Source organism: Laccaria bicolor, genomic scaffold, assembly GCF_000143565.1.
Source record: "Laccaria bicolor S238N-H82 LACBIscaffold_8 genomic scaffold, whole genome shotgun sequence".
NCBI lineage: Eukaryota > Fungi > Basidiomycota > Agaricomycetes > Agaricales > Hydnangiaceae > Laccaria > Laccaria bicolor.
This window is the reverse complement of record NW_001889879.1, coordinates 575,618-597,455: the sequence shown is the minus strand read 5'-3', so window position 1 is coordinate 597,455 and position 21,838 is coordinate 575,618. Positions and strand designations below refer to the sequence as shown.

The window sequence follows — 21,838 nt, the reverse complement described above, 5'->3', positions numbered from 1 at the left end:
CCCGTTCCGACTTAACACCACCACCACACGCGGATACCCCATTAGAACTGTCAACATCCAGCCATTATTTTTGCAAATCCATCCAAAACAATCACCATAGTCGTCACAGCTACCACAGAGCTGCCCAACACCCCAACCCTCATTTCAAAATCTGTCAATCCCTGCCAGGCTACGCGATACGCGTGGCCAGGGAACACGATCGAGCCAAGCGTCGATCATCCCATCCCAGATCCACCGCTAATTTAAAAACTTATTGGATCATCGTTGTCATCGTCGTGGCGGCGATCGTTGCTGGAACGTGGCTTTCAATTCGAATTTGAAGCAACCTATTTGCAAGTATCCATGGTTAGAAGTCTGTGCACTTGCCTACTCAACATCCATCCATCTGTTTGTTGCTGGCCCACCATCTCTCTCTTTTCCAAGGCGAAATTGACGTTTAATTGATTTAATCAACAACCTTCAAGCTCTCCCCAAGGAGAAAATATCTCAATCACTGTGCACCACGGCCGGTTGTCCAACGAAAGCGCAGTCACCCTCGAACTATCACATGTGAGGAACGATTCTAAACTTACTTGCCGTGCACACGTACTGTAGGTACTAGGAAGGAAGTCCGCACGTCAAAAATTTAAGACAATCCAGCACCGCTGTCTTGGAACAAACTATCACTACGCGGCAATCTGCGCTCAACACCCATGCCGCGAACGTTAATCCAGGGCCCACCGCAGAATAATGTCTTCTCACGTCCATGCGATTGTGGAATATGGAAGCGCAAAATGAAATATTTCTTACAATATGGTGATGACTGCGGTAGATCGCATAATTGTCTTGAACAGACGATCGCGGTCGAATAAAAAATTATATCGACAACGTTCTAGAAAGATCGAGAGGTATGGCTTCCTCCTCCAGAGTCCAAGCGTCGCGAAATACGTTCGCCATGCAGGTTTTCCTCCGCGCGGGCTACCGCCGGATGAACAAATACCTCCGTCCCATTCAGCTGTCCGTCCTTCACTCAAAACTCAAACGGTACCAGTAAACCCAACGCAATCTGATCATGATACGTGTCCTTGCAAAATTCTTGATCACCGTAAGTGCTTAGAGACTCACTATGATTTATTTAATAGAAGCTAAATCACAAGCCTCGCTTCCTAGCGCTTCTTCTAGATATCCACCATCACCATCGTACACATATAATGCCGGCGAAAAAGATGCCCAAGTCCCGACTCCACCCACACACACGCACGCCTGAAACGGTTGGCAGAACTTTGGGATTGGCATCACACCCCTCGATTTTTTCTTCTTTCGAGTGGGTTTTCGATGGAACTTCTCGGTACCGCGTGGAGCTGAGGTGATAAATTCCAAGGACTAATTAATGTAAGTTTGAATTTATGAAGCTCAGCGCTCAAGGCCAAGCGCTAACTTGATTTGACGTGTGGTATAATTTGACCTAGTAAATCGAATTTACTATAGGGACAGCTACATTGGAGAATGGACAATTGCGTCAGGTATGTGCATACTCTCAATATTGGGATCATGCGTGTGGGCTTGCGGGTTTGTGCGCGCGCATCCCCATTCAACGCACGGCCGACTCGGAGTCTTCTATGTCGTTTTCTTTTTTTCTTGCAGGTTTCAGCTAAGCGACAAAAAACCTGGGTGCTAGTCGACGGAAAGTTCCTCATCATATCCAGCTGGGTGAGTATGTTCTTTCCGCGTCGGTATTGGCGTTTTGAGATGTATAGTACTCTCCCACATTACCATTTCAACATTCCGATGGACCAACTCATGGTCTGGCCTTCCAATTCCGAACGGAGAAAAAAAAAAAGCACTGGGCATACGCCATATATATGCGGAAAGTTCCTTCTAAATCGCTTGATCCCCGGGGCGCCGCTGTTTGGGAACAAACCCTCCATGGCCCACTCTATCACTACGTTTTTGAGGCAATCACCGCCCAACACCCTTCCTGCAAATTGTGCCCATGCGATTGTGGATTATGGAAGCACAAAATGAATTTTCTACAATGTGGTGACTGCGATAGATCGCATAATTGTCTTGAACAGACGATCGTGGTCGGAAAAGAAATATTGTATCGACAGCGTTCTAGAAAGAGGTACTAGCTCTTCCTCCTCCAAAGTACAAGCATCGCAAAATATATACCCCAACCAGGGTTTCCTCCGCGCGGGCTACCGCCGGATGAATAAATACCTCCGTCCCCGTTTTTCGCGCACTCCGAGTCAAAGAACAAAACCCAAACGGTACCAGTAAACCCAACGCAATCTGATCATGACGCACGCGTTCTTCCAAAAAATTCTTGATCACCGTAAGTACTATATAGACTCACTATGATTTAATAGAAACTAAATCACAAGCCTCGCTTCCTCTAGATGGTGGAGACTTATAATACCGGCTCAAAAGATGCCCAACTCCCGACTCCACTCACCCACGCACACGTCCTCCCTGGATCATTGACATCACACCCTCGATTATTTTTTTTTCGAGATGGGCTTACGACGGAACTTCTAGATCTCTCGACAGGCGCATGCTCGTTACGCTCCGTTTGTGGGCCCATTTCAAACCTTTTTCTGGCGGCTGCGTGGAGCTGAGGTGATAATATCCAAGGACCAATGGAGTACGTAATGTAAGTCTTAAATCTATGAAGCTCAAGGCTAAGCGCCGCTGACTCGACACAATTTGCCCTACATCGAATTTATCTCAGAGACAGCTACGAACAATTCGGGGGGAAGGGAGAATGGACAATTGAACGCGTTGCGTCAGGTATGTATGTACTGACTCTCAATATTGGGATCATGCGTGTGGGCTGCAGGCGGCTTTGTGCGCTCGCATCCCCATTCTACGCACCGCCGACTCGGACTCTTCTACGTCGTTGTTTTGTTTCTTTTGCAAGTCCCAGCATGAAGGAAAATTCCCTCCGGACCCGACTGGGTGAGTATTTTCTTTTCGAGTCGGCCGGTATTGGGGTTTGAGATTCGACGAGATGTATAGGCGGTCCCTCCTTCCAATTCCGAACGGAGAAAAAAAAACGCACTGGGCGTACGCCATATATATATGGAAAGTTCCTTAAATCGCTTGGTCCCTAGAGCCTACCTTCTTCATATTTCAAAAATTCATGACCACATGCCACACGGATTCAGTATATTACTCATTTTTATAGATCTTTTTGTGCCCAATAGAATCTAGGGTCGTTATAAATTTATTAGGGTTTGAAATTTAAGAGCCTGGGTGCCGCCGAGCCAATAGGTCAAGAACTGCCCTTCACAAGCTTCATATCTCGCTCTTAAAGAATATTTTGGAGTCAGAAAAAAAAAACGCCTGAAGGCCTAACTCAGGCTTTCAATTCGACTCTCCATATTTAATTATCGTGTTTTCTACTCGGAAGTCGGGATGGCATCGTTGGTGATTTTTGGAGTTTCAGTTTGAGCCCACCCCCACTTTATAACAGCGGTTTTGTGTATCAAAAGATGGCCCTGCTTCTGTCTGAAATCCATGCGGCTGAGGGACAGAAAAACGTGATTGCATTGTTTCTGCTAGCTGCCATAGCCAAACACGTTTCGTGTTGGCCTCAAGGCAAATCAGAACCAAATCAGAACCGTGACCTTTACACGCGACTGCCTCCAAAATCTCAAAGGTTTCTCTTGTCCGCCGACACACCAGCGCTTCTGGGGTCTTCATCACTTTCAAACCACATTCTGCCTCATTTACGCTTCCTGTTTGAGCTCTGTTAAACGCTGCCTCACGATTACCACCTTGCGCCGTCCTCGCGCAACATAGATTGTAGACTTGATATGAAATCAAATAACCGAGTCAACATGCCTCCTCGACGTGCACTTGAAGTTTCTTCCGTTAACCACGTGTACATGTCCTCAAATCGTGACTCCGTAGTTGGGGTGTTACATATCGGAGGACCTCGTTAAATATTTGGCTAGTCTATCCCGAGCCCTCGAGACAACAAGCCCCCGACACCTACTCCTGAAGATGGCCGTGGCTCTATCTCCACTATATTCCCCTTCCTTAACTCAACCGCTTGTTCTCGCTCCTCGCTGGACCACAACCACTTTTTCGTATCCACCCCAGACTTCGATCCCGACTTTCACGTCGACGTCATCGTCGTCAAGTTTGCCAACTCCGGTAGCTCAAACTTCATCCTCAATATTTGTTTCTCTACCGACGCCGTCGCCCACATCAACTACTAATCCTTCCCCCGGGTCCTCGTCCGAGCAGTCAGGCAAGTCTTTGTTGGTTTGCTCAGGCATCAGAGAAAATTCGGAAATCGCTGGTCTCGGTGAATCATTTGTTTCGGCCAGTTTCTACTGTCGCTCATGATTGGGGCAGGTATCCGGATTTCTTTCTATGCGACGAGTTTCCTCGCCGGTGAGATAATTAATCGTTTACGGCGACATACCTCGCTTATGCGCTAACATCGCAGTCGTTGCCGCATTGCTTCCGAGAGCGGACATCGACGGTAAGCATACGTCGCCGGACCAAATAATTTCTTGACAATGGGTGTTTAGGAACCTTCTGGATCCTAATGCTCGCCAATTTGGCTCTCCTTGTCTCGTCAATCGTTCAAGCATCCATACACAATCTTTCGTTGTACACTGCAATTCTCATATCCTATCTGCTCATTCTCCACCTTACTTCGGCCTCTACTGTCTTGATTATCAGAGCATCACAGGGGCAGAAGGTTCACTGGAGATATACACCATTTTTGGTTCTCCAGAGTATTTTAATCCTGGCGCTGGCGATCTATGTTTGGTCTCATGCACATACCTTTGGAAGTCAGCCAGAGTGTAACCCAGCGACGCAGTTGATCTTCTTCGGGCACGCCTTTTCGACAACCGGTTCGGGGCGTGTAGCTCCTCTCGGTGCGTATGACCAGCGCTTTTTTTGTAGCCTAACTAATTCACTTCAAAAGTGCTTTTGGCCTTCATGCTGGCGACTGTTGTTGCTCAGGTTGCTCGAAGCATCCTGAATCGAAGCAATAGGGCGACAGCTGGATACGATGAACTAAGGAATAGTCCCCGACGTGCAGGGGATTATTTCGTACTGACCTTTTGGGGCACTTTCTTTTTAGCCCGTTGGCTTTACATTGTGGTTACCGTTGAGCAGACTATTCGGAGAAATTTCCTTATTCATAACAGCCACGCTTTTAACTTTGAGCAGGTGAGGCCTCCGATTTTTTTTATTGTTATAAAATTTCTAACGAATGCGTAAATGTGTTGCAGATTTTTCCGCTCCTCACTATTGGACTCCCCGTCATTGCGATCATATATGCTTACTTACCCAGGCAAGAAGCCACCACGAATCCTTCGCCGGCTCAAGCATATTGTAGGAACTGCAACAGCCTCATGGCCCTTGATAATGAGAAGGCATCTGCGTAGGAGGTGCGACCGTTGTCGCATCGAGTAATTGCCGCCAATACTTAGCATTGTAACGACGTTGATAGATGATTATTGAAATTTATGATACCTCCAATCGGTGGGTCTAGAAAGCATGTCGAAGCGAGCACGACCATCATGCTTTCGTGCAGAAAAAAAAAGTTGGGTTGGTCGGAACAGCTGTGACTTGTCGATTCAAGATTGGTGCGCATCTCACTGGTTAAAATTAAGACGTGCATCAAAAAACGCCATGAACCCGCAGCACGGTTCCATAGGGAACAGCAACAATCCAGCGACAACCCTAGGTAAGTAGAGAGACGAGCTAAGGGTACGTGCCTTATGAGCTCGAGCAATTTAAGAACCATAGCTTATGTAATTATTAAATGCGGTGCGCCGCTGAAGTTCGTTCGCTTTTAACCACTGGAATGTGTCAAATGTAGCTCCTTTCTTATATCGCAAGACATGACAGACCACCATCCTACGGATCCAGGAAATCTGGCCAAGCATTATGAATCGCACCTCTCGCCCTATTACGAGCTTTACGTTGGCTATGGAGATGGCAAACTTTCCGGGTCGGCGCGCAAGGGCAGCCTTTTCCCTGGTCCACCTCTGAATTTCTCCTACAAGTACATTGTGTCCACATTTCTCATGCAATTTTTCCGTTTCCTCTCCCTTGGAATCTGGTCACAATATCGTGTTTCTGTTGCTCGAGTGCTAGATCGCGTTTTCGATGTGGCGTCGTTACCGGAAATACTCACAATGGCAAACGAAACAGCCAATGGAGCGGAGACCTCCGCTCAACAACAGCAGATTGGTCCGTCATCTGAGCTGCACTTCATATTTTCTTTGGAGGGACGGTGGCGGTCCTTTCAGGAACTAATGAAAACTAGCGCCCTTGGGTCGCTACTCTTCTGCGGTATGGTTGCCCTGTACGTATTGGGTTCAAATATCTTTAACTCTTCCATTGAACAATATGAATTCTGCAGATTGACAGCTTTGAACCTATACTACCATCACGCCAGTTCATTTTCTGTGGCCCGAGTGCTCTTATCTTGGTGCTTTATTTCAGCCTTCAATGGAGTCTGCTCTGGTGTCGCATTTTTATACAAGTTTAGTCACATGGAAGAGAGCTTCCTGGCTATCGAGTGGACGCTTGTCAGGATGTCTTCTCCAATGTAATGGCACGTTGTTTAATTGCTGCAACTTTCTAGGCCGTCAAACCTACGTCGTTCAAGACGGGCCTTTGGTGGAAAGTTGATCTTCTTACCCTTCCTTTCTTATGGTGGATTTGGTGAGTAAGTAGCCAGGAATTATTATTTTTTGCTGAAGGCACGTAGGATGATGCTCTTTGCATTCATGGGTCTAATAGCAAATGCATTTGAATCGTCATTTCCTCCGTCACAACCAGCTAAATCCATCCATCTCGCAATTGCTATGGGCATCTTTGGCGGATGCAATATGCTACATGCAGTCTGGGTCATCGTCACGGCTGGCTATGAGAGAAAGGCCATGAGGAACGCCTGGCAGAAGCGGGCGGAGCGAATACGCAATGGAAGTGATGACTTATTTGCGTGTAACTCACTGGCAGCCACTCAACTCCACAGTGATCATGCTGCTTTGAAGGCAGATGTGGCAGATGTAGACCAAGTTGGCCCAGAACCGGGCGATGGAAAGTATGACTGAAGTGAGTGACAGCGCTGAAGGTACGTACTACGCAGTTTGGCTTTTACGTTTCGAACAGTGTGTTCAACATATAAACACAGACATCGACTTGATTGCAAGACTTGATATTTAGTGATTGGCGACAAATTCAGCATGATACGAAAGTTGCATGAGTTCATAAATTTGGATATCTTCAATTTACTTTTTATGTACACTAAAGGCCAAGCCTACGGTGTGACACTGTACTCATATCAGTAGGCTAGCCAAGAAAGTCATGCAAGACCAACGTCACTATATAAACATCTGTGACAACCGTATAATCGTCTCAAAAGAATGGATGCTGCACTTGTGTAAAATTCACGAAGTCGGGCATCAGGCTTACATAGGGCATTCAGGCTAGATCCTGAATTCCTTGCATTCTTTCCATGAATGGTAAATTCTTGGGAGGTGACTTTTGTGCAGCCAGATAGGTTTTGCGCTGCAAGGGTGTTTCAACGGTTTCGATGAGGGTCTCAAATTTCAATTTCACCGTGTGTAGATGAGATCGACACATCTGGGTGTATATCCGCGGGGATATTGATATCTGCAAGAGGGATGACATATGAAGTGGTGAAAAAATAAAACTGCAAAGAGATTCTTCGAAGCGAGTACGGCCATCGTACTTTCGTGCAGAAGAAAACAAGTTGGGTAGGTCGAAACAGTTGTCCGCGAGCAGCTCCGCGTGGCTGGAAGTTAAAATTAATAGATGCATCGAAAAACACCATGAACCCGCAGCACGGTTCCATAGAGAACAGAAACAATCCAGCGGCAACCTTAGGTGAGTAGAGAGCCGCGGCAATTTACGGTTGAACGAAACCATGAGCTTATGTAATTATTAAATGCAGTGCGCCGCTGAAGTTCGCTTTTGACCATGATCATGAGTCAAATTAATGTAACTCCTTGCTCTTATCGCAAACCATGGCTGAACATCATCCTACGGATCCAGGGAATCTGGCCAAGTATTATGAGTCGCACTTCTCGCCCTACTACGAGCTTTACACTGGCTATGGAGATGGCGAACTCTCGACGCGCAAGGGCAGCCTTTTCCCTGGCCCACCCCTGAGCTTCTCCTACAAGCACATTGTGTCCACGTTTTTCATGCAATTTTTCCGTTTCCTTTCTCTTGGAAGCTGCTCACAGTATCGCGTTGCTGTTGCTCGAGTGCTAGACCGCGTTTTCGATGTGGCGTCCTTGCCAGAAATACTGACAATGGCAAATGAAACCGGGAATGGAGCGGAAACTCCCTTTCAACAACCGCAGACTGTTCCGTCATCGGAGTCGCACTTCATATTTTCCTTGAAGGAACGGTGGGGGGCCTTTCAGAATGAAATGAAAACTAGTGCCCTTGGGTCGCTACTCTTCTGCGGTATGGTTGCCCTGTACGTATTGGGTTCAAATGTCTTTAACTCTTCCATTGAACAATATGAATCCTGCAGATTGACAGCTTTGAACCTATACTACCATCACGCCAGTTCATTTTCTGTGGCCCGAGTGCTCTTATCTTGGTGCTCTATTTCAGCCTTCAATGGATTCTGCTCCGGTGTCGCTTTTTATAACAAATTTAGTGACATGGAAGAGAGCTTCCTGGCTATTGAGTGGACGCTTGTCAGGATGTCCTCTGTAATATAATGGCACGTTAATTAATTGCTGCAACTTTCTAGGCCGTCAAACCTACATCGTTCAAGACGGGCCTGTGGTGGAAAGTTGATTCGATTGCCCTTCATTTCCTTTGGATGCTTTGGTGAGCAATTAGCCAGGAAGTTTGGTTTTTTTTTTTTGCTAAAGGCACGTAGGACGATGCTCTTTGCATTCATGGGTCTGATAGCAAACGCGTTTGAAACGTCATCCCCTTCGCCACAACCAGTTAAATCCATCCGTCTCGCAATTGCTATGGGCATTTTTGGCGGATGCAATATGCTACATGCAATCTGGGTCATCGCCACGGCTGGTCGTGAGAAGACGGCCATGAGGAACGCATGGCAGAAGCGAGCAGAGCGGATACGCAATGGAACTGACGACTTATTTGCGTGCAACTCACCAGCCACTCAGCTCCAGAGTGATCATGCTGCTTTGAAGGCAGATGTGGCAGACGTAGACCAAGTTGGCCCAGAACGGGCCGATGGAAAGTATGACTGAAAGTGACAGTGCTCAAGGTACGTATGCGGTTTGCATTTTAGGTTTCGAACGCGTTCAACGCACGTATAAACACAGACATCGACTTGATTGCAAGAAGACTTCTCCGACAGGATATCTGGTGTTTGGCGACAGATCCGGGAGGAGCATAATTTTGAGGACACGAAATTTGAATGAGTTTTTTTTCTGCTGCCCCAGTTCGAATGATTTGTATACAAGTCATGGGAACGTAAATTTGAATCTGGATATCTTCAATTGACTTGTTATGCACACCAAGCAACGTTGCCTGGCATATTCGCCCGTTATACACTCTCACATGTGCTCATACAAGTACGGGAAGGCAAAATACATCCACCTCTCCTGGATACTAGGACCATTTCATAGGCGAGCCAAGAAACCCGAAGTCAAGCAAGGCCAACATTACTAGTCCGACATCTGTGTCAACCGACGGTGGTAGCTCGTTGTTCTGATCGTCTCAAAAGGATGGGGGCTGCACTTGCTTAAAATCCACAAAGTCGGGTACCCTAACATATTGCATTCCTAGATCTTGAATTCCTTGCATTCCTTCCGTGAACGATAACATCCCGGGAGGTGACTTTTGTCCATCCAGATAGGTCTTGCGCTGCGAGGGTGATTTTACAGTTTCGATGAGGGTCTCAATCTCACCGCGTGTAGATGAGATGGACACATCTGGATGTAAATCCGCAGCAATATTGATATCTGCAAGAAGGATGATATATGAAGTGGTGAGAACATAAAATTGCAAAGATAAGACGAACCCTGAAGAGCTTCTTCAAAATTTCCGAGATGCATACGCGCTTGTGCGCGCCGAAAGTAGGCCTTTGCCTTGTTCTTTACGTTTGTGAAGAGGTCCATGTCCAATGCTTTCGATGCGAAGTCTTCTGCCATTTGGTATCTAGCCCATTATCAAGAGCTCGGTGACAATCCACACTGCATAGATAGCTTACCTGTTCTCCCTAAGAGCGCACGCCGCAACGTTGTTCATGACGTCTGGGGTTGGGAAGGTTGAGTTTGCGCTCATATAAAAGAGGAGTGCTCTGGCAACGTCGCCCTCTCGAAACGCTGCATTGCCCTTGAAGTCGCGCAACCAAGTGAGCACGGAATGAAAGGTAGTCAACGTCTCAACCCACCTCTTCCTTCATCCCAATTGCAGACATAAACATCTCAAACTCCGTCAACTTCTCGTCCTCCAATATCCAGCTCCGCTTTTCCAAATAAATTAATGTGTGTCTGTCTTCACATTGCCTTGCGTAATGTGCCGCGACTTTATCAAAGAAAATCTGCCACCCTTTAGGAAGATCAGCTGGGACCTTGAACAAGTCTGTAGTCTTCGGCGGGTTTTCTACTTCGTTCCTCATAAAATCCATGAATCTACTGAGAGCTTCCGGGCTCATATTGGATAGGTCAGCTTGAGCTTCCGGACTCATATTGGATAGGTCAGCTAGAGCCATGGCGAAAGGAGCCTAAGCGATGAAAAGATTAGCACAGTGGCTATGCCATGTGGCAGTAATACGTCATCAGAACTCCAACAACAAGGAAGTATAATTGAATGCCGTCCGTACCACATATAGTTATCACTGAGGCAAGGTCAAGCCGTTGTCAAGTGCGGGAGTCAGCATTACATTAGTCCTGCCCGAGTACAAATTCCATCCAGCCATTAAAGCATCCCTTTGACAAGCCAAACGATAATCTTCGTGGTGAAGCGCACTTTGCGTTCTTCACCTTTCCAATGTACTGTATGAGAACGGATTCTGTCAACCTCATGGGCGAGAGCCTTTCGGAGCGGCAGGTTTGGCGAAGGCTTCGTCTCATGGTCGGCCGAAGCTTCTGATGGGACGAGCATGAGGAAGGACAATTCAGTGTCCAAGTGAGCAGAGCGAGAATTCAAATTGGTGGACCCAAACAGGGTGAGGACTGGTAACGAGGAAGAGCTTGGGGAGAGCCATAATCCTATGGCGACGGTCAAACAGATCCTGAAGACATGTAGGAAAATATCGCACCTTTCGCATGGTATGTCCAGCCTTGTTTCGCCCACTCACTCAGCGAAACACCCTGCCCAGCATCTTCCGAGGTTCTTTTCCATAACCTCCCTGCTTTCTTGACGGCTTTCATAAAACGCTGCTCATAGAGGGTATACCCCTCCGGAATTCGACCCGAAATGCCATTTGAACCGAAGAATCCGTTTGCCTGAGAAATGGAGGTTAGAGAATGAGATAACCAAGGACGAGGTGTTCCTCACCTTCGGGCTCGCTGCTACAATACGGCAATCCACACCCGGGCTGCTGAGGATCAGGTCCTGGTACGGCTTATACAAACTGAAGTAGCCACTGGTTAAGTCTAAAAGTGGTCGGTGCACACTTTTCAACGTCTTCAAGTGACGGAAGAGCAGCTGGAATGTCGTTTCCTCCTCGTGGATATTGATCTGCCCAGCTTGTATGAGTGGGAAGAGGGTCGCGTCAGCGCAGTTGCTTGTTGACGATGTTTCACTAGGAGACTTCGACTTGTCAAGATAAGTTTTCTGAAATTCCCTCAGCAGCGTCTCAGCCCGCTGATGGATCTTATGGGGATGCGTTTGCGGGTCAGGCCAATGTAACGTATAATCATCCCGTGTGTATGAATGTCGGTCGGCTTGCGAATCAGAAGTGGGTATGACAGGGAGAAGCCGATAGGAAAATGTTGAGACCGTCTTTAAGAAGTCAAAGCAGTACTGAGAGAGCGCCGGCTGGGAGGAAAAGTGGAGATAACGGTCCTGCCGATCTGTAAAGTAAGACTTGTTTAGGTTGGCCCTGGAAGTAGATTCAAAAAATCGCTTAAAAGAAGAATGATCTTCCTCACCCGCTAATCATTACTTCATCGTCGGCGCCATATACTTTTGCGTGCCATGTCCCCCATCCCTCATTAAATCTCGATGGAACTAACTTTGCAAATATACCTCGGAGACTTGGACTCCTAAACATCGACACATGAACACGAGATGGAAATTCGCGAAGGAGAGGGAGGAGGATATTGGCCGTCGAAGAAGGTCCTGGGCGGGTTGAGCGATTGATATCCAATTGAAAGTAAACTTTCAAGTGGGGCTTGGTTCGAAGGGCTTTATCAATACTTGATAGCTGTCCATTAATTCAGTTAAGGGGCAACAAGCATAGTTATTCTCACCGACGAGTTCCGACTCAGTTGAACCAATATAAAGGGAGGAAATAAATATCCGATGTTGAGCGCGCTGAATCATATCCTGATGCCAGAGTAAGCTTCGAAAAAGAGATATAGCGATTGAAACTGGAAACCTACGAGCAATAGGTCATAAAATTGAGCTGGCTCCGACAAAATCCGTATTCTATGTGCTGGTACTCGGAAGGTAGGTTGATTGAGAGCCAGGTCTGCCGCGAAATGGCGAATCAAAGGATCCAACTGGTTGGTAGAGAGACATCGTCTGGGGAGAAAAAATGGTATTGAGCGGTGTGCTAGCAGTAGACGTCGACTGGGAGACCATGGAATCCGTGCGCTGAACATCATCGAAGTCCGATGGAGCAAAGGCGTGCACGTGAACGTGTTCGCGTGTCTTGTTTGGCAGCAACGTCCGACTCGGACTCTCTCGGAGAGGCGACCACCGTGCGCGCGTGACCAGGAGTCAACTCAGGCGCCACCGTCCAGCTTCATTTAGCGTAGTTCGCACCGTTCTTCACCACGGAAGCAGTGAATCAGTCTTATATTCCGTTTTCTATCTGCGATAACTTTTTCCCCCCTGCCGTCTTCAAGTAGAACTTACTTAGAACATCAATTTCCTGACTCCGCCGAGGACCTCTGCAACACATTCAAAATCAGGCGCCTTCGACGCAGTTTATACTTCTGCGCCCACGTGTCCTCAATATCCTCTTCTCTCCCCCGTCACACTCGTGAAAGGTCCTATGCCAGGAACACGCCGGAATGAACCTGGAAATTCGTGACGAATTCGAAAGATTCATTTGGATAATCAGGTCTCCCCACCCCCGCATTTCGAACACCACTCTCCTTGCTTTTTCTTGCCAAGTTGCGCATCCTCCAGCTGCTCCTCATGATGGCCTCCGAAGAACCACTATCAGATAATCTTGTTGGATTCGATTACAGTGATGACTTAGTAAACGCCTTCTACTACACTTCAGGGGAAGAGCTGGAAGAACCATTGGATTTGGATACGGAGTGAGCGCAACCCAGGGTCTCGACGTTCTTTGTTAATGCCGCTGTAGCGAGGAAGAAGATGTGGACTTTTATGACCTCTATGAGAATCTACGGCTCACTCGGCCGCCGTCGCCATTATTCGATGAGGTGTCGTCAGATGAGGAAAGCTTGGCGGATGAAGACCTCGATGAGAAGAGGCATGCACGGTATAGCACTTCAACTGTGAAGGGATTCGTTGTCGAAAGCGTAACTGCGTCGGAGACAAACAAAAAAGCCAGTGACTTGGAGTCAGATGGTTCCCCTCAAGGTGGGCGCACTGTTATCTTGCCGCGCACAAGGTCCGAGCCGCTGAAAGCGCCACACGCCGTTTAGAGAAAACAGATGCTAACCCAGAACAAAACAAATTGCCAGGAGCGAGAGAACAAGTGCTTTGACATGTATTCAGTTACTCTTTCAGTCTGATCATGAAACGATTCGAATGTTGATGAGACAGATTTTCTCGGAGTTTGACCAGATTCCCAACGAAATGGGGAGATCGGAGAAGTCCCATGCCGTACGATAGAGTAATCCTTCTGCGCCCGACGTGAGAGATCGGTCAACGCACATTCTGGACGTCGACAATGGCAAGTTCATTGTTTTTCGAGCGCAGTTCAATGTCGCAGACCGACCGACCGACCAGCCCACCGTCCGTCCACACCAGGCTCATGGCGCCCACGGTGTATTTTTGGGGTGTTGATGTCTAAGTGTCCAGTAAGGGCCCTGATGGTCGAAACTTGGGGTATGTGAAAGATTGAAGGCTAAACGCTTAAACCCCGATCTTTCGAACCCCAGCCGCGATAACAAATACGGAACAGTAAAAAAAGAAGAGACTCTTTCGAGTTGAGTGCAAGACAGACAAGAAGATCGCGTGAAGAGATCCGGAGCCGCAAGTTGGAGAAGTTTACATTTTGCGCTGTTGGACAAGTGTCACAAGCACAAGAAGTTTAGATTCATCCCTGGAAATTTTTGAGCGTTACAAGCCACAAGAGAAACAGGGCTATCGCTATATCAATCGCGGCCAGAGATCCCGAAACACTTACAAATTTATGTAGGAGGTTCAGCTAGCTCCACTCTTTGGGGTCAAATATACAATATAACCTGACGTCGAACGGCATCTGAGAGAAATGAGTCTTGGGCTAAAACGCTGAGGTCCACAAGTACTTACTTACTTCTCAGCATAAGGACGTTGTTCCGAGAATGTTTAGGTTTATCGTAACCCAAGAACTTGCCCATCGGTCTGCGGTATAGTAAGGGCGAGAGATCTTCATGTCATTATGAAGCAAGTAATAATTGGCGATGACGCGCACGAAGAGATCTGGGATCCACAAAAGGAGGTCCGTTACATCTACCATGCGTGCGTGTAGATAGTAAAAAAAAGCACAATGCTCTGTACAATTATTTGAACATAATGTGTAGTTCCCTGTAAGCGTAATCCATTATAAGGCGAAGCAGGCGCTGCATAGTACCAATATAAGAATAATATATGTCCATGGATTAGGTTGGGCTTTTTTTTGAAGACGCCAGATGCCCTTTTTCAGTAGCCGCGATACCTATAATCTCCCACCTTCCTCCATGCCCACAACAAACCCAACACCGCAAACGCCACGGTAAACAGAAGGAAAAGGAAGAGCAGGGGCCCAGAGGCGCTGGCCGCCGCGTAGAGCCAAAGGTCTTGTTGAGTTTGTATGCCAATTGACAACGAACCGATGACGGCTGCGACTGTGCTGTAAAATATCTCCTCGCATAGAAGTGAGGCGTAGCCGCGGAGTCTCCCGCTGCTCGTATCTTCTGTGATGTCGTCGGGCTCCTCAACCCCTCGTGCAAGAAGCAAGAGGAGGTATACGATCGTGAGCACTGCGCCACCCGTTGACCCAATTTTTACCCAAGTGCGTATTGTAGCGCTTGCATCAATGATGCCCACAGCGCGAAAGACCACGCTTCCAAGTATTTGAAACATCGCATATTTTGCTGGGGAGAGTGCCGCTTCCGCAAAGGCGTGTGGTTGTGATTGGAAGAGGTGTCGCCATTGAGGTAGTGACGACGCCTGCAGGCCTAAGTTGAGAGGCTATAGAGTTATAGGGGTTTAAAATTAGGATAGGGATCGTGTATGACGTACATGTGTGTGTAAGACTTTCGAGGCCAAAGAATCCGTTCCAGCGACATCGTCCATGCATGCGGGCAACGAGCGATAGGTATTCATGGAGGGCGACGAGAGTGTAGGATACAAGAGAATTTTAATAGGCAGGGCTTTCAAGCCATGGAGTTTTTATATGAGTGCAATTTCAGGCACGATGAGTTCCAGGACCTCTTCGTCTGGTAGGTTCAAAGATGAAGAAGTGACAAAGATCGGAATCTCACCAGATAAATCGGCGTGTTCATCCCCAGCGAAACTTCATCCGGAAGGATGCGCGGTCCCCTGTAGGGTAGACGGAGATCGACATGGCCCACGCCATGTCAGCGCTTTAGTGGCGACGGGCTGGAGAATAGTCAACTTGTGTCAAATGATACGGCCCAGCTGATGGGCGCTTTGGCGGTCATGACAGGCCTAAGGAGATGAACCTGTTTCCCATCAAATTCCTGGAAATGGCGCTTGATGCGATCCCGTAGGTTAAGTATATGTAGACCTCGTGCACATTTGGACCTGAAGCGATCTGGAGATTAAGTAGCACCAACAATTTTGACATGCCCCAAACCCCCCAATCAAATTTTCATCGTCTTTCGCTCAGAAAAACCTCTCATGATCCCCGATTTTAAATAGGGCCAAAATAGGGCCCTCACCCGCACCGGTTTCCGTCCTTTACCGTTATCACATCGATTACAAAAGCCAACCATCAAGGATGCAGGCTTTCACCTTGAAACTACAAAAGGGCGGTGTATCACTTTGAACGACAAGCTGAAAGGCGGATTTGCGGGGTATATGACAAAAGGTCTTTGAGTGTAGCGTCCACGTGGGCTTTGCGTGGGATGAGGACGGGTCACGCCGAGGTGAGAGTCCATTAAAATCGCCACTGAATCCTGAACGGATGTCTTCCGCGTTTCAGAGTGTGGTCTCTTGTTTTCTATTTCGCATTCCAAGGCTCACAAAGCTGTCGAGCGAAGATTTGTGGGTCGAGACTCGACTTCTTTTTCAAAGCAGGACTTGTTCCTTGTTCCTAGTGACGCGTCCAATAAAAAGTCAATCACCTTGAACCAATTGCAACCCTCCTAAGTAGCACCTCGCAAAAATTGCTCTACCCATCTCTTATATCACGTCTATCTTTTCCCTTTTTCTTCGGCTTACACAGAGCTGGTCGCGATATTATCCCCTCCAATGATTGGCAATCGATTTGGAATTGATGGTTGCGGTTGTCGAGCTCGCTTTTGCTTGAAGCTGGATTCAATTGAAACGATCCCTGATCGTTTTTTTTTTGGTGTGCAAGGACGCGGAAGGCCGAGTTTTTCGGGCAATGCCTTCGGTCGCATTATGGGCACCAGCTTCTCCTGTTTCCCCTTCTGGCCTCCCCCACAGGCCCCACTCTCGGCTGTCAATAAATATGTAATCAACTTCAATTTTCACATCTAATTTCTACCGCACTTGAGCACAACGTCACCTAAATCGTGTCGTCGTTCAATGCCTTGAAATATTTTTGAGTGGGCCACAACTTGTGTGTTCAGCTGCAAGTTCTGGACATCCACAGTGCATGCCATCATAGGAAGTGAATGCTGATCTGTGCCTTCCGAAATAACGGCAACAACACCAGGTGTTGAGGCCGCGTGATTTAGATTCTTCACAATGACCTAGCCAAACTCGGGGAAGTCGCAGGAAGTTTGCTCATCCCCTCTACAGTTAGAACTGAAGTCGAGCAAGTGACCAATATTGCGTCAACAAGTCTACGGAAAGGACCGGATGTCTAGGTTCAGGGACAACAAGGGAGAAGAAAAAAGAATTCGTGGGTTACTTGTGAAGCCTCTTAAAGCGGCTTCGTTAGAAGCACACTGCAAGCCTTTCCCCGATTTAATTTCTCCTTCCTTCTGGGTTCATTTGATCATAGACCGCGATGGCCGTAATTTGGCAACTTTTGATGGTATTGGTTCTGATTTTGGCTTCAGTGAGACGCGATTTCCGAGAATATACACTTTCATCCGAAGAACTGACGAGGCTAGACTGGTCGAACATGGGCTGTAAATTCAGGGAATAATGATTTGATGAAGAATCCAAGCCAGTTAATGAGTCTGTGCTGTCCGATGCCTTTCCGCTGCAGCCTTGGCCTCGCTCAGGGGTTTGCTCCATCTTGCCTCTGGCGGATCCCAAATGCCAAATTCAGTCTTCATGTCAGCGACGTTCTGACCCCAACGTTCCTCCCAGTAGACAGTTATCAAACTCCTGGAACTGCCTCCACACTTCAAAGCCCAGGGAACAAATTCTGCGAAGAGCCGTTGTCGCTTTTGAGGCGTGAGGCGAACGGGCCCAACCAGAGCGGACAATAAAGTCATAGGTAATCCGAGATTTGCAAACTCGAAATATTTGAGCGCGAGTTCGGATTCGACGTTGACCGGAAGGTTGCATATACAATGATAGAAATCATGGCATTCACGATAGCGCTGCATGACGTAAGCTAGTTCTGGGTCGTCGATGTAATGAACCTTGGGGCGAATGAAAATGAAATTCGCGATTCAAGGGAAGATTTGATACGCACTGGTTCTCGCGTATCTGGAGTCACCCCACACCGTTCTAGCCACGTGACATAAGCCCGCCCAAATGTCCCTTCAGGATAATGCGCTAGTTTGTTCAGGTCAATGGTGGAAGAATTGACTCTCGGCCGCTGCATTAGCACCCTGCGACCCTCTATACTGTCCAGCATTCGGTCTCTCAAACTTGGTAAGGTAGGTCCCGCTGTCGTCTCTCCCAGAGCAGCTACCATGTCTATGAAATCATATAATGTAAGTCCGGTTATGAAAGAAACACAACACACCACCTCGACGAGGGTCCGCCAGGGACATAAAAGCTGACCCCACAGCCAGAACCGCGTTTTCAAACCAATTCAATGGGATATGGCCTTCATACGCCGGTGTCGTCCTGATTGAACGTGTAGGGTGTGTACGACCCGGTAGGCGCTGCCACGTTTCTTGATATCGCGATAGTGTATTAGGCAATCGCGCAAATGGCAAAGAAAAGGAACAAAGTGAAATTGGAAGCCTTGCACGGGCAGAAGACAACATTGGAGGACAACACGAGAAAGAAAGTCGTCACACCTGAGTCACACTCTTCTATCTCACTGAGCACTAACTTCGTTTGCACCCAATGCCCATCCCACAATTCACGGTCATGATCAATAAAACTGCGCCGGCGAACTTCTATTATACAGCGCGGCCACTGGTTTTGACTGGTTTCTTCCTATTAAGGAGAGAAATTAGGACCCCCCGAACGTGCAACAAACGCGTTTCATTTCTTCTCGGTACATCGCATCGCAGGGTCCGAATTTTTGTTGCATAGAAGGCGCTGCGGTGCTGGATAAGGAATTCGATCTATTTGTTTTCTCTACAGCTCACTGCCCTGCAGATCTATGCCTTTGGCGTGATGAGTTGCAATCTCTAGGGCTTCAATCTAGACGTGGCCGAAACGTGTTCAATAGCTATTAATCAGTCTGGACGATCTCCTCTCCCTCCTGCCATGTCCAACCATGAACTATACGAACCCTTACACGAACCCTTATTTTTTGATAAGGGTTCGCTTCTGCGACTGTCTTCGGAGACTGGACCCTGCGAAACATAGGCCAGATTCAGGACGCGAAGAGAGTACCTCTGAGTACCTGCTATCGATTAAGGGCCCAGTCGAAAAGATCTAAACTTGGACCAAGTCGTATTATTGGGGCTGTTCTCTATGCTTTCGAGATTTCCTAGTTGGTGGTTTATCCGCTATCTGCTGTTACCTCGCTCCATTGCATCATCCGACCATATGAACCGGTTTTCCCCGACTTGCTCGTGTTCAAAGAGTGGCTGGACGTAAACCATATTTTTTGGATGCTACCAGAGGCTACCAGGGTGCATTTTGATATTTCGACTCTGTGCGTAAAGGCACATTGTATTTTGTTGGACTTGTTTGCGATAGGAACTTCTCGAGGTAGTCTCAATTCTTGACGCGCTCCTGTTGATCGAATTAACTGCATCTCTGGCACTATCGCGGTACTCGGAACCTTTGGTGGACCCTGAATTCACGAGGCTACAATGCCTTGAGTGGCCATAGCAATCAACAATCTGAATTGCAACCGAACGTGGACAATGCTTGTTTGGCTGATTGAGAGTGGCCAATGTCCTCATACGGCTCACATGAGGTGGTTGGTGGCTCAGATGCCACAAGCTACTTAAAGGCGGATTGTTTTGTTAGTGCTTAACCCCCTCCTTCCGACACGAACACCATAATTCGCCTCTCCTCCCTCTTCAACATTTCTCCATGGATCGTCGCCCCAACAAGGATGTCTATCGCCACACTCTTTTTGATAATTCTCAACTCGACACTGTTGTGAGGTCTTCCAGGACAGCCGATAAAACGAAGCGCTATTGCGTGTACTTCCCTGTGGATTTTATCCTTGAAGATATCCGCGCAAAGGAGGAAAAGTACTTCGAAGATGATCTTAGCACTTGGGAATATTCCGCACCACCCTCTCGTAGTGCGAGCAACAGGTCTTGTAACACCTCATGCAGCACACCTGCACAGGAAATTGCTATGCGTTTTCGTGCTGGTATGCCTATCGACTTCAACTCCAACGGCGCTCGACCTATCCCTCCGTCGTCCTCGGACTCATGTTCATCGGAGGGATTCTGCGATGAGCTTGATGAATCTGACTACGTTCAAATCGCCCCTGAGGGGTCCTGTAAACCATTCCCTCCTATTTCACGGATCCCGGCCCTGAATGACGCGGTGGGTGTGGTCATACTACTGCACCGTCTTGTGCTTATGTGGTTTTTTTTAGTATGAAGAAGCGGTCAGTATCATGAGGGTCCACGATAAGAGCGATCGACTTGCATGCCGCCGAGCAGGCTGCCGCGACACCGTCAAAAACGTAAAAGATCTAACGTATCATATTACTGTCCACAATTTCCTTGAAGGGTAAGCCTGATGATGAAATTCGTTGAACCTTTTCCTAAACATCATTAATTCCCGCTTAGGAGTTACGCATGCCCCAAGTGCGACTTAAGTTATGAAGATCGGCGCCAATTTGATATGCATCCCTGCTGTCGCCGTCGCCTCTTCTCTAATCCTTCCTATGCTCTCAGAGGTGAGAGTTTTCTATTTGTGAACCTCTTCGTCCACTGACAGATATTACCACTCAGAGAGTTTCCGCAAGCTCCTCACCAGAATCATTTTTCAATAATCTATTTTTTACCCGCCCTAATTTTCAACGATTGGAAATGACCACGACATACCCACTCACTGTACTTCTATGCATCCCCCGACCCCAATACCCTACTAGTCACTATACGCTCCTTTTTCATTATTATACGTTTCTGTCATCCCTGGAGGATTTTCATTACTTTACTGGCATCACATTCAAAAAATCGGCAAACTGTCGTGAATATCAATATACATTTGGACCAAGACACGTAACTTGAAATTTCGACGACGCCAAAATTAAAATCTTACAGTAAGAAAGTCGATCGTCAGGATCATCCTGAAACTGAGAGTGGCCGAAAAAGTCTAGGGAATGCCTACGGTATTATGTAGCGCTTCGCTGAACCCGATTCAATCTGACCAAACCCTCGGATCCCAGTACCCCCCTACGACGAAGGGATCGCGTTGAGATAAAAAGCTTAAGAGAAGATGAAAACGTTAAGTAGGCAATATGCGGCGCAGTCCACGTTTCACTCTCAAACTGAGCACGACGTCGCGTAGAAAGACTCCCGAGCCACCAAAAACATCCAAAATTTGTGATTCAGGAGGGTTCGGCAAAAGCGATCAAGATCGTGGATTGAACAAGAACACGTCCGTATACTGTAACAAGCCAACTGATAGCGTTTACGATTCATTAGCGTTGCAGTACCACGATTAGGGTTACTTATCGTTACTGTGCCCCTCGGTTTTTTGTTGACACATTGGGGGTTTGCGCGTTGAGGAAAATTTGAAGCCGAGGCAATCGAGCGGCGCCGCAGAACAAGTCGTACAAGGGGGAAGGAAGAGAGGGAAGGGAAAGGCGAAGGCCGAGAGTGTTTGTGTCGCATTTACCAAGTTGCTCGATAGAGATAGGCGTATGTACTTGGACCGCTTCCTGCCCCGACTTGGCCCCGACCCCAACCCGACCCACTGGCAGGAGTCAACTCTTCCTCTCATTTGCCTCCGTAGAGGTCGGCAAGAAGCCTACGCGGCGGTCTCGTCAAGGATGCGCCAGAACGAATTGCAATGTTTCATTTCCTGGAAAACTGTG

At 47.6% G+C, this 21,838-nt stretch overlaps 8 protein-coding genes across 8 annotated transcripts; 4 read left to right on the top strand and 4 right to left on the bottom strand.

Annotated features, from left to right (window-relative positions):
* Positions 1-3,987: 3,987 nt before the first annotated feature.
* Positions 3,988-5,393, top strand: LACBIDRAFT_318013 (uncharacterized protein; the record flags this gene model as incomplete). Its single annotated transcript, XM_001879416.1, has 6 exons — positions 3,988-4,294; positions 4,345-4,383; positions 4,439-4,474; positions 4,524-4,877; positions 4,928-5,175; positions 5,238-5,393. The coding sequence occupies 6 exons, from the start codon at positions 3,988-3,990 to the stop codon at positions 5,391-5,393; spliced, it is 1,140 nt and encodes a 379-aa protein (XP_001879451.1).
* A 448-nt stretch (positions 5,394-5,841) lies between these two features.
* Positions 5,842-9,361, top strand: LACBIDRAFT_318012 (uncharacterized protein). The gene is made up of 10 exons (XM_001879415.1): positions 5,842-6,319; positions 6,377-6,545; positions 6,602-6,681; positions 6,728-7,197; positions 8,025-8,470; positions 8,528-8,696; positions 8,753-8,832; positions 8,885-9,115; positions 9,162-9,244; positions 9,303-9,361. Exons 1-4 carry the CDS (start codon positions 5,853-5,855, stop codon positions 7,071-7,073), a joined length of 1,062 nt encoding a protein of 353 aa, XP_001879450.1. The 5' UTR covers positions 5,842-5,852; the 3' UTR covers positions 7,074-7,197; positions 8,025-8,470; positions 8,528-8,696; positions 8,753-8,832; positions 8,885-9,115; positions 9,162-9,244; positions 9,303-9,361.
* Positions 9,362-9,699: 338 nt separating this feature from the next.
* Positions 9,700-10,696, bottom strand: LACBIDRAFT_318010 (uncharacterized protein; the record flags this gene model as incomplete). Its single annotated transcript, XM_001879170.1, has 4 exons — positions 9,700-9,944; positions 10,004-10,140; positions 10,193-10,317; positions 10,376-10,696. The coding sequence occupies 4 exons, from the start codon at positions 10,694-10,696 to the stop codon at positions 9,700-9,702; spliced, it is 828 nt and encodes a 275-aa protein (XP_001879205.1).
* A 206-nt stretch (positions 10,697-10,902) lies between these two features.
* On the bottom strand, positions 10,903-12,758 carry LACBIDRAFT_318009 (uncharacterized protein; the record flags this gene model as incomplete). The annotated part of the gene is made up of 6 exons (XM_001879169.1): positions 10,903-11,195; positions 11,246-11,432; positions 11,485-12,031; positions 12,081-12,355; positions 12,406-12,477; positions 12,534-12,758. 6 exons carry the CDS (start codon positions 12,756-12,758, stop codon positions 10,903-10,905), a joined length of 1,599 nt encoding a protein of 532 aa, XP_001879204.1.
* Positions 12,759-13,299: 541 nt separating this feature from the next.
* Positions 13,300-13,772, top strand: LACBIDRAFT_325644 (uncharacterized protein; the record flags this gene model as incomplete). Its single annotated transcript, XM_001879414.1, has 2 exons — positions 13,300-13,421; positions 13,469-13,772. The coding sequence occupies 2 exons, from the start codon at positions 13,300-13,302 to the stop codon at positions 13,770-13,772; spliced, it is 426 nt and encodes a 141-aa protein (XP_001879449.1).
* A 1,201-nt stretch (positions 13,773-14,973) lies between these two features.
* Positions 14,974-15,639, bottom strand: LACBIDRAFT_325643 (uncharacterized protein; the record flags this gene model as incomplete). Its single annotated transcript, XM_001879168.1, has 2 exons — positions 14,974-15,504; positions 15,556-15,639. 2 exons carry the CDS (start codon positions 15,637-15,639, stop codon positions 14,974-14,976), a joined length of 615 nt encoding a protein of 204 aa, XP_001879203.1.
* A 1,942-nt stretch (positions 15,640-17,581) lies between these two features.
* LACBIDRAFT_184142 (uncharacterized protein) lies at positions 17,582-18,638 on the bottom strand (the record flags this gene model as incomplete). The annotated part of the gene is made up of 3 exons (XM_001879167.1): positions 17,582-18,062; positions 18,116-18,342; positions 18,392-18,638. 3 exons carry the CDS (start codon positions 18,636-18,638, stop codon positions 17,643-17,645), a joined length of 894 nt encoding a protein of 297 aa, XP_001879202.1. The 3' UTR covers positions 17,582-17,642.
* Positions 18,639-19,820: 1,182 nt separating this feature from the next.
* LACBIDRAFT_293710 (uncharacterized protein) lies at positions 19,821-21,013 on the top strand. Its single transcript, XM_001879413.1, has 4 exons — positions 19,821-20,337; positions 20,390-20,526; positions 20,586-20,695; positions 20,751-21,013. The coding sequence occupies exons 1-4, from the start codon at positions 19,870-19,872 to the stop codon at positions 20,789-20,791; spliced, it is 756 nt and encodes a 251-aa protein (XP_001879448.1). The 5' UTR covers positions 19,821-19,869; the 3' UTR covers positions 20,792-21,013.
* Positions 21,014-21,838: the final 825 nt, after the last annotated feature.